Source organism: Balaenoptera ricei, chromosome 4 (genome assembly GCF_028023285.1).
Source record: "Balaenoptera ricei isolate mBalRic1 chromosome 4, mBalRic1.hap2, whole genome shotgun sequence".
NCBI lineage: Eukaryota > Metazoa > Chordata > Mammalia > Artiodactyla > Balaenopteridae > Balaenoptera > Balaenoptera ricei.
In genome coordinates, this window is record NC_082642.1 from 6,985,049 (window position 1) to 7,001,866 (window position 16,818).

The window sequence follows — 16,818 nt, forward strand, 5'->3', positions numbered from 1 at the left end:
TGACAGACTGCAGGGTCACAAAACCTAAATATTTACTAACTGGCTATTTAGAAGATTGACAACCCCTGAACTAGAACTCTAAAAACAGGGAGAAAAGCCCTCTGTAGAGAAAGAACCCTCTCTTCATGCATCTCGATGTTTCAGCAGTTTTGCACTGAAAACACCTACAGGTTCCTGCGGCTGACCTAGATGATCTGGTAACACCCAAAGTGGGAGCTGGGATTACAATGATGCTGGTGGGAACTAAACATATGCAAGTATACTTGCAAGCCGATAAGTAAAGAGAAACAGCCTGACTTTTTTTTAGAAAATGGGAAAAGGGCAAGAAAAAAATCAATTTCCAGGAGAAATACAAATAGGCAATGAAGATATGAAAAGATATATACCCTCACTAATAAATAAACTTATATTTACATGACATGGCTTTTTTCACCTGTAAGTTTAGAATTGATTTAAAAGATTTTTAGTAATAGTGCTGGATAATCCTACTTGGTGAGACTATAAATGGGTACAGTCTTTCTGGAAAGCTTTTTGAAAATATCATTCAACATTGCAATGTATAGCTTTTGATCCAGTAATCCCACTTCTCGGAAACTTCCTATAAATATATGTTGGAACAAAATACAAAAATACATGGAGAGGTATTTGCTCTATAGCATGTTTTCAATAGAGAAAAAAACGGGGAAAAAAGAAAAACTAAATGTCCATCAGTAACAGCTTAACTAAACTATGGTACCTTTATATAGTGTAACCTTTTTAAAAAAAACTTGTTAGCAAATCTTCATGTACTAACATGGAATGAAACAAAGATCTAATATGTCAATACATATATATATATATATATATATATATATATATATATATATATATTTACACACACACTGGTATGTATATGTAAAGGGAATTAACTTTCACTTTCTACTATATATGTCTATATTTGAATTCTTTAAACTGGTTTTCCCTTTATAATAAAATTATGAAACTGGATATTAATATATGTGTTTCAGATAATAGTGTGAATTTATTGCCTGTTTCCAGTTATATGTAGAGATTCTCTAATATTAAATTTATTTATACACAGATCATTACAGTTAATGTTAAACTGCATAATTTATTTTAGATTATTACCACCTTGGGTTAATTCATTGTGGGATTTTAAACACTTTCATATAATCTGAGAAAGTACCGTGGTATCTTTTGATGGGAAGTAAAAGGCTCTTCTATGAGTACAGGAGTTCCCACTTTGACTTTCATTCCAAATGAAAGCAAATACTTCCTCATCTTTTCAATTATTATTTATATGGTAGTGGTTATATCAACATGAACATTATACTGTTGACTCTGATCCAAAAGACAATCCCTAAGGAGACAGCAAATGCAAAAAGTAGTTTATTCCCATTTGGCAGGCTTCTAATTTCTATGACTTTTCCTTACATATTTGATTCTCTCCTGATCCTACTGCTATGAACCAATTTATGTTTTCAACCTGGCACCTCACTCTGAGACTAAGAGTTTCACAAGTCCCTGAAACTTTATAGTGGATTGCATCTCCTTACTCATCAATCAATAATACTCAGCTCAAAAACTCCAGAATTCGGTAAACAATTCCACATTCACCCTGCCTCTGGCTTCTGGCAGACAGGAGAGAGAGAGAGGCTGGTTCCAAGCGGGGGCTCTGAAACCAGACCATGAGGGTTTACAGTGGGCTTTGGTTGCAGGATTTTGGGTAAACTGCTTAACGTCTGCACTTCCATTTTCTCATCTGTAAAATGGGACGGATCTCTGAGGCTGCTGTAAGAATTCAATAAGACCAGATAATCACTTAGAAAGTATAGCTAGTGTGATTTAATTGGTTTTGACTAAATTCCCTTTGAGCTTGATAGGATTTTAAATGTTTAGTTTAGGAGCTTGCCAAATCGGAATAATTTCTAGGACCCTTCATCCGTTATCTTCTGTGATTCACTCCTGTCTTTTGTGCCCTATCCCCACAGGTGCACACAGTATTCCATTTTTCTTTTAATTTCATTTAACAAGAAACTTATTAACATGTACCATTTGACGGACATTATTCAAAGCACCTGGCAAACGTTCACTCATTTTATCCCCTTAACAACCCTATAAAGCCAATACTATTACTTATTTTCATTGTTAAGAGGGGGGCACTGGTTTCATAGAGAGCATAAGTAACTTGACCAAAGTCACAAGTAAAGGTGGAATAAGGAAATGAACCCAGGCCCTCTGGCTCCTGAGGCAGTGCTCCTATCCCATCACAGCCTCTAAGATATGGCATCAAGGGTGAAGGACCCTCCCTCAGGGGGCACCAGCACCACTGTGAACTAAGAGACTGTTGGCTAATACGTTTGAAGCACATGGACAGAAAGGAGGAGTGAGTGATTTGTTGGATACTTACTACAGTCAAACATTTTGAAACCTACTATATTTAAGAGAAGATACTTCTGTAACTCTAGAAATGCCACCGTAAATCAGTTCCTCCTCTTAGGTTTCCCACATTTCAGCATTTTGAAATTCAACCAAAAATTGATTTCCAGTTTTCATATTATGAAACTATCTTGTACAGCATTTCCCTTGTTTAAATTGAAACTATTCCAAACCTGCATCTAAATAATGGATTTGGATCCAACAGGAAATTTATACTTAATTGACATAGGTCTAATCCCTCTACTTAAATTTTTTTAAGTTTGCTTTTATTCTCTACTGAAGCAAATAAAAGGATATATGTTTAAATTATGTTGCGTTACATTAATAAAATCCAGGATCTGTATTTTCCAAGAATCAATTTATTTGAATCAAACACCAATTTTTCAGGCTGTGCCACCACACTGGGTAGTTCCAACCAAAATTATCAGGCATCCTATTCCCTCATAAAAATGCCCGGTGGGATATGTAATTTTATTCTCAGAATTCCAAGCTAAGTCACCCAAAATGCTCGATCAAGCCAACGCGACAGTCTGGTCCAATTCTGTGGTAAAACTCATAGCAAGAAATATGAAGTGAAACTCACCATGGAGAACTCCACATTCCCTCATAGGATCTTCTGATTTCCTCTTTCCCTTTATCTATCTGGCGAGCAAACATTTCTTCACAGACAACAGCTTTCTCTATACAAAAGCAGCAATTACATACTTCCAAAAATTTTGTGGAACTTGACCCAAGGTTGACTGATGAAATTCCTGAAGTTTTCAGCACTTTGCATACAATCACAAATACAGAAGAGACTTCCAAAAATGGCTTTCTAATAAGTGAAATAGTATATCTCCATTTAAATCTGCAATTCGCTCACCAGAGCAGTGAGTGGCTAACATTTTTTTCATGCTTCATATATAGTCAGCACTATTCTAGGCACTCATCTCAGCCTCTCAACACTGAGGTATGTACTATTATTAAACCCATTATACAGATGCGGAAAATGAGGCACAGAGCTACTAAATCATTTGTCTATTATCTACTACCCAGTAATTGGTGAATCTGGAATTCTAACCCCCCAAAACTTGGGTCTTATAGCCCTTAACTCTTAGACAATACATCCTTTTATCTCTCAGAGATTGAAAGACCAAAAGACTAAGATACATGTCTACAGAAATAACCAGGTCATACCTAATGAACACACATTTCTGAAAAAAGCAGGCTACAAGGATGCAGATGATGACGCTGTCTGATTTTAGAGTCAACTCTTATTCTCCTACAATTTGGGGCTATTTTCTTTACATTTCTCCCTATTATTATATACAAAAGGCACTAAAAATTCCATTGAACATGTAAAGAAGATAAACTGCAGGAAAGTTATTGTATGAGGAAATATAAAAACAACTGCAACTAAACTGACTTACTCAAACCAGAGTAGATTAACAGTACACAAGTTTAAAATGAAAGAACTTCCTTATTAGAAAATCCCCCAAAGGTTTGCATATGAAGAGGTTCTAATGGATCACACTGCACACGTGAAAATGAGGAAGGAAACTGGGTATAAAAAAGCAGAACGACATTTGCTTCACATGCCCTTCATGGGCTGAACTAATGACTGCCTCGATCGGAAGACACTGAGCTGAGTATCCTCCCAAACAAAGGTGAATTTCAACTGTTATTATGAGTGGCTTGCTTATAAATGATGGAATATGTTCAAGGGGAAAAAAAATGCTTTAAGGTTAACATTCTACAAACCTTAGATTATGAGCCTAGGAAATTACATAATGTACAGCAATCTGACATGAATAACTTTACCTCTTAGCCAGCTTTGTTTTACTGCCATGCCAAAAGTCGAACTTGTGAATGGGGTAGAAGCGGTTACTTGGATTTCATAAGGGTGTGAAAGTAACGGTACTGTTAAAAGTACCAAAAATGTACTATGTGCTTTAAAAATTCTGGCCAGAAACAACATGTGACTTCTCAAATGATCTATTAAATGTGATGAATATATGTAAGGTGCTAATATGCTGCAAACCTAAAGTCTGCTTTTAACAAGTAGTGTTTTGAAATCATGAAATGCTTCTTGTTTTACTGTGTGTGCATGTTTATTTGTAACAGCTGACACTGGAAACCATGAACGACACAGTGATGAAGGGCTTCAACGGGTCTGAGAGGTGCCCCAGGGACATGCAGGCAGCACACCTGGTGTTCCCAGCCATCTACACTGTCGTTTTCTTCATGGGCATCCTGCTGAACACTTTGGCCCTGTGGGTGTTCATTCACATCCCCAGCTCCTCCACCTTCATTGTTTACCTCAAAAATACTTTGGTGGCCGACTTGATAATGACGCTCATGCTTCCGTTTAAAATCCTCTCAGACGCACGCCTCGGACCCTGGCAGCTCAGAGCCTTTGTGTGTCGTTTCTCTGCCGTCGTCTTTTATGAGACCATGTATGTGGGCGTCACACTGCTGGGGCTCATAGCCTTTGACAGGTTCCTCAAGATCATCAGACCTTTTGGAAAATTTTTTGTACAAAAACCTGCTTTTGCAAAAGTGGTCTCAACCCTCATCTGGCTCTTTTTGTTCTTCCTCTCCCTGCCAAATATGATCTTAAGCAACAAGGAAGCAACACCGTCATCTGTGAAAAAGTGTGCCTCCTTAAAGGGTCCTCTTGGGCTGAAATGGCATGAAGTGGTGAATTACATTTCCCAGTTCATTTTCTGGACTGTTTTTGTCCTAATGCTTCTATTCTATATGGTGATTGCAAAAAAGGTATACAATTCTTATAGGAAGTCCAAGAGTAAGGGCAGCAAAAACAGCAAAAGGCTAGAAGGTAAAGTATTTGTTGTCGTGGCTGTCTTCTTTGTGTGTTTTGCTCCATTTCATTTCGCCAGAGTCCCATATACTCACAGTCAAATCAACAGTAAGACTGACTGTCGATTGCAAAATCAACTGTTTCTAGCTAAAGAATCAACCCTTTTTTTGGCAGCAACTAACATTTGCATGGATCCCTTAATATATATATTCTTATGTAAAAAATTCACAGAGAGGCTACCATGTATGAAAGGGAGAAAGACTGCAGCATCCACCCAGGAAAATCATATGAGTCAGTCAGACAATATAACCCTAAGCTGATAACTTTATCACGGTTAACGATTGACTGACAAGACTTCAAAAGACAATTCACTTGAAAATCAAATGTAAGCAGTGAAAGAAAAGATGGCTTCGAGCAAATGCTTTCTTACATTTTACTATCCTCGTGTACAGAAAGGATTATATAAATTTTAATTCCACGTAGATCTATTCATAAGCTGAATGAAGTATCCGTAAGAGAATGCAACAGGAAGCAAACAGCCACTAGAAGTCACCTTCTCAAGAGCGTTCACTTACACTTTGGAAAAGATTTATCGTGGGGAAATGTATATTCCTAAAAATACATATTTTCTAATTATAAAAAACATATTCCTCCACTCTAAAACACCTCCTCACATTCTTCTGCACAGGCAATTCAAACAACACTACTGCTTTTGTATCCCACCTGCTGATTTAAAAAGAAAAAAACCCCAAAAACCCACCTTGCGAGTCCTTTGGTGAAAACTTAGGCTAGAGGTTGAAAGGGATGCTAGATGTAAAGCGTCTGGGGAATAGGTCAGAAAGCCCAGATACCTGATGAAGGCGCTTCTCCTTACAGTTACAGCCTCTTTCCCAGTATGCAGCTACACCATAGGAGGCACAAGCAGCATTATTAAGCCACATAAAACATTGTACTGTAATACTTCGCTTACATCCTGAGTGTGTACAAATTCAAGGGCAAGAACACTGTATTCTTATTCTTTGGAATCCCCCCTCTGCCCAGCAAATACTCTAACGGTGGTTGAATATTCCACCTACTCAGCAAAGCCTTCCTGGGCCAGCACCTCCATGCTCCTTCCTCATGTCTCTGGTTGAAAATAATTACCTCTCCCACTGTTTGGGTATGTGTTAGGGCTCTCAATGCTGAGTTCCTTTTACTAGCTTGCTGTATTCTTTTTTTTTTTAGAAGTTGTTTTTTAATAGATTTATTTATTTATCTTTGGCTGCGTTGGGTCTTCGTTGCTGCGAGCGGGCTTTCTCTAGTTGCGGCGAGCGGAGGCTACTCTTCGTTGTGGCGTGGGGGCTTCTCACTGCGGTGGCGTCTCTTGTTGCGGAGCACGGGGCTCTAGGCACGCGGGCTTCAGTAGTTGTGGCACACGGGCTTCAGTAGTTGTGGCTCGCGGGCTTCAGTAGTTGTGGCACGCGGGCTCAGTAGTTGTAGCCCGCGGGCTCTAGAGCGCAGGCTCAGTAGTTGCGGCGCATGGGCTTAGTTGCTCCGCAGCATGTGGGATCTTCCCAGACCAGGGCTCGAACCCGTGTCCCCTGCATTGGCAGGCAGATTCTTATCCACAGCCACCAGGGAAGTCCCTAGCTTGCTGTATTCTTGACTGCATCCCCCAAAGATGGTTAGGATTTTTTAAGAAAGACAACATATTTTGAAGACAGAAAATATGTCATGTTTTCTTAGGATCTCCCACAATACTTCCCACAGAGGATAAATTACAAATGTTTTAAAAAGAATATGTCATCGTTATGCCATTCTTGGTACATATATAGATAGAACTGCTGACCCACGATCAGTAACATCTATACTGGGAAATTTTTAGAGGATGGTGACCTACTTGTACTTATTTACCTCCATATGTTTTCCTGAATCCCTCTGTGGTTCAAAAAAGAGCTGCTAAAGTATGGTTATCTGGAATTGTAGATGCTGATTTGCACCTTCTAGCTAAAATGTACAAAGGAGTAGTCATGCCCTGTAGATGTGCCACTAGTTCCAATACAACCATCAGACTGTGAACCCCAGGCCTCCTTCCATGGCCTCAAAGGCCCTGAAGGCCCTGGAACTTGCCCACCTTTCTGGCCTTTTTTCCTGAGCATTCTTCCATCCTTGGAAATTCACACTCTCGTATAAGTTTATAATTATCAGAAAACGCCATGCTCCTTTTTTGCCCCTGTGTCATTGCACTTGTAAATTTCCCACTGACTCACCAAGAAAACTCTTATCCATCCGTGGAACCCTAAGTTGCCATCACTTACATCATGAAATCTCATCTGGCTAAATTCCCACCACCACCTCAAACCCAATCACTCCATCATCTGTATGTTGTCACACCTCAATTATTATAATGATCACACTGCTTTGTAATTACTGTCTCATACATGTATCCACTCTTTTAATACCCTATGTGTACTTTTGAGAGCAGAGATTGTGTCTCATTGTGCAATCAATAAATATTTGATAAAATACCAAACTGGCTTTATTTTTACATACTAGAGAAGCAAAAGGGAAGCCAGTTTTCACTGATGTTTTTTCTTATCAAATGATACTATAAACTTCTTGGAAGCTCAAGCTCTTTTTAGTTGGTCTCCTATGCATGTACACAGGGGCCTGGGAAGTGCGGGTATTCTTGGGTTCACTAGTGAATGACCGGGAAGGAAGCAGGATTACTAAACAGTACACGTATAGCTTGGGGGCTAACGTCTATCATCATTTCAGTTTTAAAGCTATTGACAAAATGCTTTAGCTATGTATTGTTGGTTTTGGTTAAGTAAAATTTGTAACTGTAGCATATTACCATCACCAAGACTCTTAGAAAGTACTTTGACATCTGATTTTCACTTGCTAAAATAAAAGAATTAAGTCATAGTAACTATTAGGTATGTCACTAAGTCTATGTTACCTTTACTGAGTACATTATACAATCATGAGCAGACTCTAATAATGTATTATAAGTAGCTGCATCTAAGCCACATTTCAAACTATGCTTGGGAATATAACCCATGTATTTCAGCTCTAATAATATTTTCAATATACACTGAATGGATATAGATAATGAATATAATTTTTTAGAAAGATCTTTCAAGATAAAATTTCAATAGGAAATGTGTCCACCATAAATGCAAATATTTCATTCCATTATAATAATATTACAGTCAAAAGCAGAGTTCCTGATGTGTAGAATGAAATAATCTACCAAGAACTTAGAGAAGAGTCAGCTTAAAATGACATTCACAAAATGAAAAGCAGCTATTTGAGGAGAGCTTCCCAGACTAGCAATCACAAATACTAAAATCTAGAATACTTACAGAATGGGGAACTATACCCTAGCCATTAATGAGACATAGAAGAGAGGAAAAAGGGGGAAAAAACATTAGTAGCTTTGGTAAAGTCTGTAAGCTCAGAGCACAATTAAGGGCTTCTGTCAAAAGCTAAACTGTCATCATTTTTACTGGATAAGGCCTTCCAAATACCCCTGATGCAGGGGAAGTGGGAGAGGATATTGCCCCATGCAGAATTAGTCTTCAGAAACCAAGAGAAATTACTGTAAAAGGGGAAGGAATTCTGCCCATTTTTTGATTGGGTTGTTTGCTGTGATGGTATTAAGCTGCATGAGCTGTTTGTAAATTTTGGAGACTAATCCCTTGTCAGTCACATCATTTGCAAATATTTTCTCCCAATCTGTGGGTTGTCTTTTCATTTTGTTTATGGTTTCCTTTGCTGTGCAAAAGCTTTTGAGTTTAATTAGGTCCCATTTGTTTATTTTTGTTTTTATTTCCATTACTCTGGGAGACGGATCAAAAAAGATTGCTGTGATTTATGTTAGACAGTGCTCTGCCTAGGTTTTCCTCTAACAGTTTTATAGTGTCCGGTCTCACATTTAGGTCTTTAATCCTCTTTGAGTTTATTTTTGTGTATGGTATTAGAGAATGTTCTAGTTTCATTCTGTTACATGTAGCTGTCCAGTTTTCCCAGCACCATTTATTGAAGAGACTGTCTTTCCCCCATTGTATAGTCTTGCCTCCTTTGTCATAGATTAATTGACCACAGCTGCATGGGTTTATTTCTGGGCTTTCTATCCTGTTCCATTGGTGTATACTTTTATGTTCTGTGCCAGTACCATTACTGTTTTGATGGCTGTAGCTTTGTAGCATAGTCTGAAGTCAAGGAGCCTGATTCCTCCAGCTCCTTTTTTCTTTCTCAAGATTACTTTGGCTATTTGGGATCTTTCATGGCTCCATACAAATTTTAAGATTTTTTTATTCTAGTTCTGTGAAAAATGCCATTGGTAATTTCATAGTGATTGCACTGAATCTGTAGATTGCCTTGGGTAGTACAGTTATTTTGACAATATTGATTCTTCCACTCCAAGAACATTGTATATGTCTGTGTGGTCCGTGATTTCTTTCATCAGCGTCTTACAATTTTCAGAGTACAGGTCTTTTGTCTCCTTAGGTAGGTTTATTCCTAGGTATTTTATTCTTTTTGATGAGATGGTAAATGGGATCGTTTCTTGAATTTCTCTCTCTGATCGTTCACTGTTAGTGTAGAGAAATGCAACAGATAAATAGACATTTCTCCAAAGAAGACATACAGATCGCCAAGAGGCACATGACAAGGTGTTCAACATCACTATTAGAGAAATGCAAATCAAAACTACCATAAGATATCACCTCACACCAGTCAAAATAGCTACCAACAAAAAATCCACAAACAATAAATGCTGGAGAGGGTGTGAAGAGAAGGGAACCCTCCTACACTGTTGGTGGGAATGTACATTGGTACAACCACTATGAAGAACAGTATGAGGGTTCCTTAAAAAACTAAAAGTAGAGCTACCATATGATCCTGCAATCCCACTCCTGGGCATATATCCAGACAAAAACATGGTCTGAAAGGATACATGCACCCCAATGTTCACTGCAGCACTATTTACAATAGACAAGACATGGAAGCAATCTAAACGTCCATCAACAGATGACTGGATAAAGAAGATGTGATACATATATACAATGGAATATTACTCAGCCATTAAAGAGAATGAAACAATGCCATTTGCAGCAACATGGATGGACCCTAAAGATTGTCATACTGAGTGAAGTCAGACAGGGAAAGAGAAATAGTGTATGACGTCACTTATATGCAGAATCTAAAAAGAAATGATACATATGAACTTATTTACAAAACAGAAACAGACTCACACACTTAGAGAACTAACTTATGGTTACCGGGGGGATGGGTGGGTTGGGGGGAGGGACAGATTGGGAGTTTGGGACTGACATGTACACACTGCTATATTTAAAATGGATAAACAACAGGGAGCTACTGTATAGCACAGGGAACTCTGCTCAATATTATGTAACAAGCTAAATGGGAAAAGAATTTGAAAAAGGAGAGATACATGCATATGTATAACTGAATCACTTTGCTGTACACCTGAAACTATCACAACATTGTTAATCAACTATACTCAAATATAAAAAGTTAAAAAAATAAAATAATGAAAAAAAAAAGGCGGGGGCTGGGGAGGAAGAGGCAGAGAAGCAGTGTGAATTCCCAACTCAAAGAAGTTAGATGGCTGATAAAGTGATCATGACATCAGAATATAAAATAATTATTCAGTCTTATTAATCTCATCACTTCATATATTCCATATGCATTTAAACGCAGCTCATTCCATAACTTTCTAAAGTCTTCTTTCTAAAAATGCCTGACCATCGCCCCAGGTAAACTGTACTCTTCCAGTAAGTTAATAGATCAAAGCTCACATAGATTAGATCTTAACAGAACAAAAGCACCACAGCAGAGGAACCCACACCCAGCTGTGTTTAATAGCTAAGGGAGCACACACTGAAAAGACAGCAGCCCTTACAAATCAACTGAAGTGCCTGGAAATACAACTCAACATTTTAAATTTTACATGGAAACCAAATGTAGGTAATATGAATATAGGACACATGTGTTAAATCAGTAGTTTTCAAACTTTAGCAGGTACCAGAACCAGCTGGAAGGATTCTTAAAACACAGATTGCAAGGTCCACCTCCAGAGTTTCTGATTCATTAGGTCTGGGGTGAAGTCTGAGAATAAGTTTCCAGGAGATAAGGATGCTATCGATTTGGGCCACATGTTAAGAACCACTGTGCTAAAAGTTCCTTGAGGTTCATACATCCATAAAGACTGATTCACAGCACAGCACTTCACTCCTGGACAGGAATGCCCAAGGGTGAGATCTGTCAACAGGAGACAAACAACATTGTTACAAAGAGAGCGGGACAGATATAAGGTGACAGGCAGTGGCATGAACGACAGCTACCTGGAAAGTTCATGTCCCACTTAGGGGAGCATCTACTACTCAGTGCCAGCTGTTGGCACAGGAGGGAATTGGGGCCCAGGGTTGCTAGCTGGTAGCCACAGCAGTAGTAAAACCAGCGTCAGCAACAACAAAAACAGCACACATTACGTACTATTTACTATGTACCAGGCAAGCATGCCAAGAGCTTTAAATATACTGTTCCATTTAATAATCCCAGGAAGCCTATCAAGTGCTATTGTTATTTCCGTTTTAGAGATAAAGAAGTTGAGAAACAGAGAAGTTAAGCAACTTGCACGGGGTCACACGACTTATAAGTAGCAAGGCTAGGACTCTTAATTCAGACTCTGGCTTCTGAGCTCATATTCTTAACCACTGTATTGACAATCGCAGATCTTCTAATATTTTCAAGAGAAACCATAAATCCAGTCCGCTCCGCCATATTTCCCGTTATTTTCAAAGCTTCCGTAGTCACCCCTCACACTCCCTGAACCCCACAGAACAGTACCTTCACGTGTGGACCATAGTGGTCCACATGCTGCCAGCTAATTATCCTTGACCTAGAAGCTGCCAAGCACCTCCCAGGACCTTACACTCCTTTACTGAATGCTCGCTATGTGCCACGCACTGTGCTATGTATGCACCTTACAAGGGTTATCACCTTTCTATTTCTCACTATTACCCCAGGAGACAGATACTACAGGGCTCCCTGTTGGGGAGAAAAAAAAGAAAAGAAAACTGAGGCACCACGTGAACAGATACCTTGACCCTGGTACCCATGACCCCACCAGCAAGCAGAGGCAGAGCTGGGACAGACATCCAGGAAGGTGGCCGCAAGACCACACCTCAATGGCTCTGCTGCACCGCCTCTCTGACAGTCGGGACAAGCCTAATTCCTCAAGGGGTGACCTCAAGCCCCAGCTGTGAGAATGGTAAGGAGGGGGCTCCTGAAGAGGGAGGGAGAGGTCTCAGCACAGAAAAAGTTTCAACAGCTCAGGGGTATGAACAGTCCAACCATGGACCTTTTGAGCCCTTTGGGGGCCCCTCTGGTTCTTAAGAGGAGTAACATCCCGAAGAGTGGGTTGACTCGCTCACTTAGCCCATCATTCCTTCACCGTGTGCTTCGTGCAGGGCCCTTGGCCTCCCTGGAAGCCGCACACAGACCATATTGAATCCAAACGTGGTTCGTGGAATGAGAGACATAATTAGCTCACCAAAGGAGCTCGGAGGAAAAGGCAGCTAATGCCAAATGGAGAAACTGAGCAAGGGCTCACAGGAGATGGAAGTGTGAACTGGACCCCGGGGGGGAAACAGAGGCTTCGAAAGGGAACCCCGCGGCGCTCTGAGCAGTTTGGAGGAAGGCTCAGGTGAGGGCGGGCGCTGTGCTATGGCCGAGCGAGAGGGGCCACGGAGGGCCTGAAGCTGCAGCACGCGCGCGGGAAGACGAGCCTGGGGAGGGAACTGGGACCTCACCGCACAGCACTTCAGGGTTGCTGGGGTGTTTGGAGTTCTCTGCGAGCCACTGAAGGTGGCTGAAGTGAAGACTCCTCTTCTCTATGCCGTGCTTTAGCAAAAATCAACTTGCCAGCAATAGGCAATTCTGAATTAACGGAGCCATTGAGGCCAGGAGAGCAGTTAAGGAAGTCTTCCATCTATGCAGGCAAGAGCCAAGGGGAAAGAAATCTGACATGGAACTTAAGAGACATTTTCAAAAAGAGACAAAGGTCTTGAGTCCAAGATCACTGGAGAGTATGGGTTTTTACATGTAAAACGTATGTGATTGATATGCAAAATGTATTCTCAATGGGGTCCATAATCCCCATCACACGCCCTCCCAATCGAGATTCATTGCTTTGAAGAACATTAGCTTGGGTGATGTGCTTGATCATGACGGGTGTGTTGAATATGAAGTACTAGTGAGAGAGCCGTGTCAAGGAGTCTAGCCAGTGGGGGCAAAATATGGATCCAGGGCTCTGAAGACAGGGCTAGATCAGAAGCCACGGGAATCATCTTTTCTAAGAAAGGGAGAGAACAAGGAATGAGCTAAGCACCTCAGAAGCCATGCTGCACCCGTCTCGTGGACAGACGAGATAGAAAAAGAGGAACGATGCCTGGGACTGGGGGGAGGGATCGATTAACTACAAGCAGCACCAAGACGTTCTTTGGGAACTGAGGAACAAGCGAGATTCGAGGAGGAAATGAGAGGCAACAGAATCCCACACTTCGGGAAGGTCAAATGTGATGAATCTACAACTGTGAGGTCAGAGGTCACTCTAAGGAGGAGGTGGCATAGAGCCCCAGTTTGCAGTAGGAAGGGCGGGACGACAAGCTACTCTTGCCATGAGGGACCAGTCAGTTTACAAGAGTTCCAAGGAGGAAATAAGAACAGCTGTTAGATTAGCTCAGCCTTGGCCAAGGGTTTCTAAGAACAGGTGGAGTAGTAGCTCCTTGCCGTGCTTCCTAGGCAGTACAGTGTGAAGATGCTCCCTGTGAAATGGTCCACAGAGCAGAGACGCAAATCACATGGTGAGTGTAACCATATGACCAAGAGAACCAGCTTCAGTCAGAAAATGGGTGTGCCAACACCCATGTGTCAGACATCCACGTTACCTGGGTTACCTAAGGGCAATCAAAATATTATGAACTTAACCTTGACTTTCTAGTTGCGGAATATTTTTTCAATTTTTAATCGTTCCAACTTTATATTGATAAAAACAACCCCATTCGTATTCATTTACTTGCTCTCCCTCTGCCCTCTGACCAAAAAAAAAAAAAAAAAGAAAGCTACTGTTCACTAAGTACCAACCAAGTTTCAAACACTGTAGGAATTATCCTATAGTATATTATCTCATTTAAACTTTACACTCTTACAAGGTAGCCATTTTTCAGAAGAAGAAATTGAAGCTCAGATATAATAATGACTTGCCCAAAGTAAGAAAGCTCCTAAGTGGAGAGGCTGAAATCCACATTGGAAACTATATGACGCCAGTTACTGAGCTCTTATCAAGGCTGACACCGCCCCTCACAAGAAGATTTCCAAAGTGAGGAACTGGCCGAGTACAGAAGAGAGTATCAGTATGAGGGCGGAGGTCAGATGCAGGCACATCTCCACAGTCAATCGCCAAACCATTCCTCCCCTTTAACTGACCATTACACATGAAGTTCTCATACCAGAAAAAGGTAACTGCTTTATTTAAAGCAGATCTAATAGATACAAATCATTTCAAATGACAGATTAAACACAGTAATTCAAACATAGGGACCTAAAGATACCAATCTCAGCGAGGAAACATTAAAGGGTTTGTAATCATTATACTCAGCACAAATTCTCAGCAACTGGATGGTGAGCCACAGTTAGAGCGATTTTTGTGTACAGAGAGACGGAACAGGAAGATCTGGAGAGGATTTTACTACAGTCCTTGTTGTATGTTCTGGCTACCCGCAAAAGACATGGGCACCCCAGACAGATCACTTGAGCTATGTTTCAATTAGATCCCTGCTTATCTTTGTCTTGTAACAATGAGTTCATGTACTGTGAAGGACTAGGAGGTCCTTCGTGTGTGTATTTTCCTTTCAGAAAAAAATGGATACATCAGAGATTACAGTGACAGAGAAAATTAGACTGCAGTACCAATTCTCTGCCTAGCAGCGTTGGAGGAAGCAACACTGTGCCCAGGTCCAGGCCAATGCAGCGAAGGCAAATAAAGGGAGGAGAGAGCAGGCGGTCATATGCGAGGCAGAAATGACTAGAAGACCAAGGTAAGCCTTAGCAATGCATTTGCCAATGCCTCACACTAAAAAGGGGGGAGGTAGGAATAGGGTTAAAAAAGTTTATTCTGGTATTTAGGAAGACTTATCAACACCATTACCTATTTTCATTCCTTTAAAGAGATGAAACATTAGAAACATTCTCTCCTTGAGTGCTTCTGTCTCTTTAAGAATATATTTTGAAAGATTATAGAAATTCTCATCTAAAATTCTGTGCTTAAACCAGAATCTTAGTTTTACAGAAAACTGAAGCTGGGAAAAGTTGAATGAGTTTGTCCAGTATCCCAAAGAAAAAGTGAGTTTGGATCCATGAACCAGGTCTCTGTCCAAAACAAGAGTATAGATATCCCCATTTGATTTCAACGTTCCAAACCCCAAGGTAGACTTCAGGTTAATATATTCAAACTGCCTCAGAAACATTTGAAAGCATCTCCTCACTAAGTGACCCACAGGATAGACCTAGCAAATACAGAACAAACCAATTTTCAAAAGCCAAGGAGATTTAAAAAAAAAAAAAAAGCAGAAAGATTATTCTAAAGAATAAAAGAGTAAACTAGAAAAATACAATGCGTGACCACTGATTAGTTCTGCCTCAAAAAATTATAAAGAACGTTACTGGGAAAGAGCAAAATTCAGACTGAATATTGTGAGTAGGTAGGAGAAAATCCCTTTTTTAGTTGTTTTTTTGGGGGGCTGTGCTGTGTGGCTTGCAGGATCTTACTTCCCCTACCAGGTACTGAACCCACGCCCTTGGCAGCGAAAACACGGAGTCCTAACCACTGGACTACCAGGGAATTTCCAGGTAGGAGAATATCCTTGTTCTTAGGAAATACATGCTGAAGTAGTTAGGGGTGGGACATCCGTCACAATGACTGCAATTTCAAACAGGTCTCCCCACAAATATGTGTGTTGAGGGGGAGGGTAGGGGGAGGGCGTGAAAAATATTAATGGGAAAATTTAGATGAAATCTGCTTGAACTATAATTTCAACTTGTCTGTAGGTTTAACATCTTTAAAAGTGACATTGTTATAGAAGGAAAAAAAATCACCTGTAATAAAAAATGAAACAAAAAAACTTTTTTTAAACATTGTGGTGGTAGAGAAACACAAACACATATCCTAGGACATCGTCCTATATTCAAAATAAATTTGGGGTTTGTAATAGCTAAACAATATTATTAAAATAGCTTCCTTGAATTTAATCGGATCTTCCATTGAAGCAGCAAGATAATTATTGTTATAAAGTCTCCTGTGGCTTTTATGAAATGTGAGACTTGCTATAAAAATCGGCAGAAAAAAAATTATGCAGGTGAAACTTTTGGTGATTTGAACAATAATGAAGTTATGGACTGGTTCTTAGCTGCTCTTTTCATCAAAGCATTACACTCTTCTCTGACTAAACCTGTACTACTTCCCTTTTTGAATGTTAGGTAAGACCAGCTTTAACAAGTCCCAACTTGAG

At 40.0% G+C, this 16,818-nt stretch overlaps 2 protein-coding genes across 2 annotated transcripts in view; one reads left to right on the forward strand and one right to left on the reverse strand.

Moving 5' to 3' along the window:
• MED12L (mediator complex subunit 12L) overlaps nt 1-16,818 on the reverse strand; it is a 317,527-nt gene that overhangs the window by 87,813 nt on the left and 212,896 nt on the right. The gene's annotated exons all lie outside the window — the stretch shown is intronic.
• P2RY13 (purinergic receptor P2Y13) lies at nt 4,549-5,559 on the forward strand. The gene has a single exon (XM_059921856.1). The coding sequence runs from the start codon at nt 4,558-4,560 to the stop codon at nt 5,557-5,559; it is 1,002 nt and encodes a 333-aa protein (XP_059777839.1). The 5' UTR covers nt 4,549-4,557.

Coding starts and splice junctions, on each gene's coding strand:
- P2RY13 (XM_059921856.1), top strand. CDS start 4,558: ATGAACGACACAGTGATGAAGGGCTTCAACGGGTCTGAGAGGTGCCCC.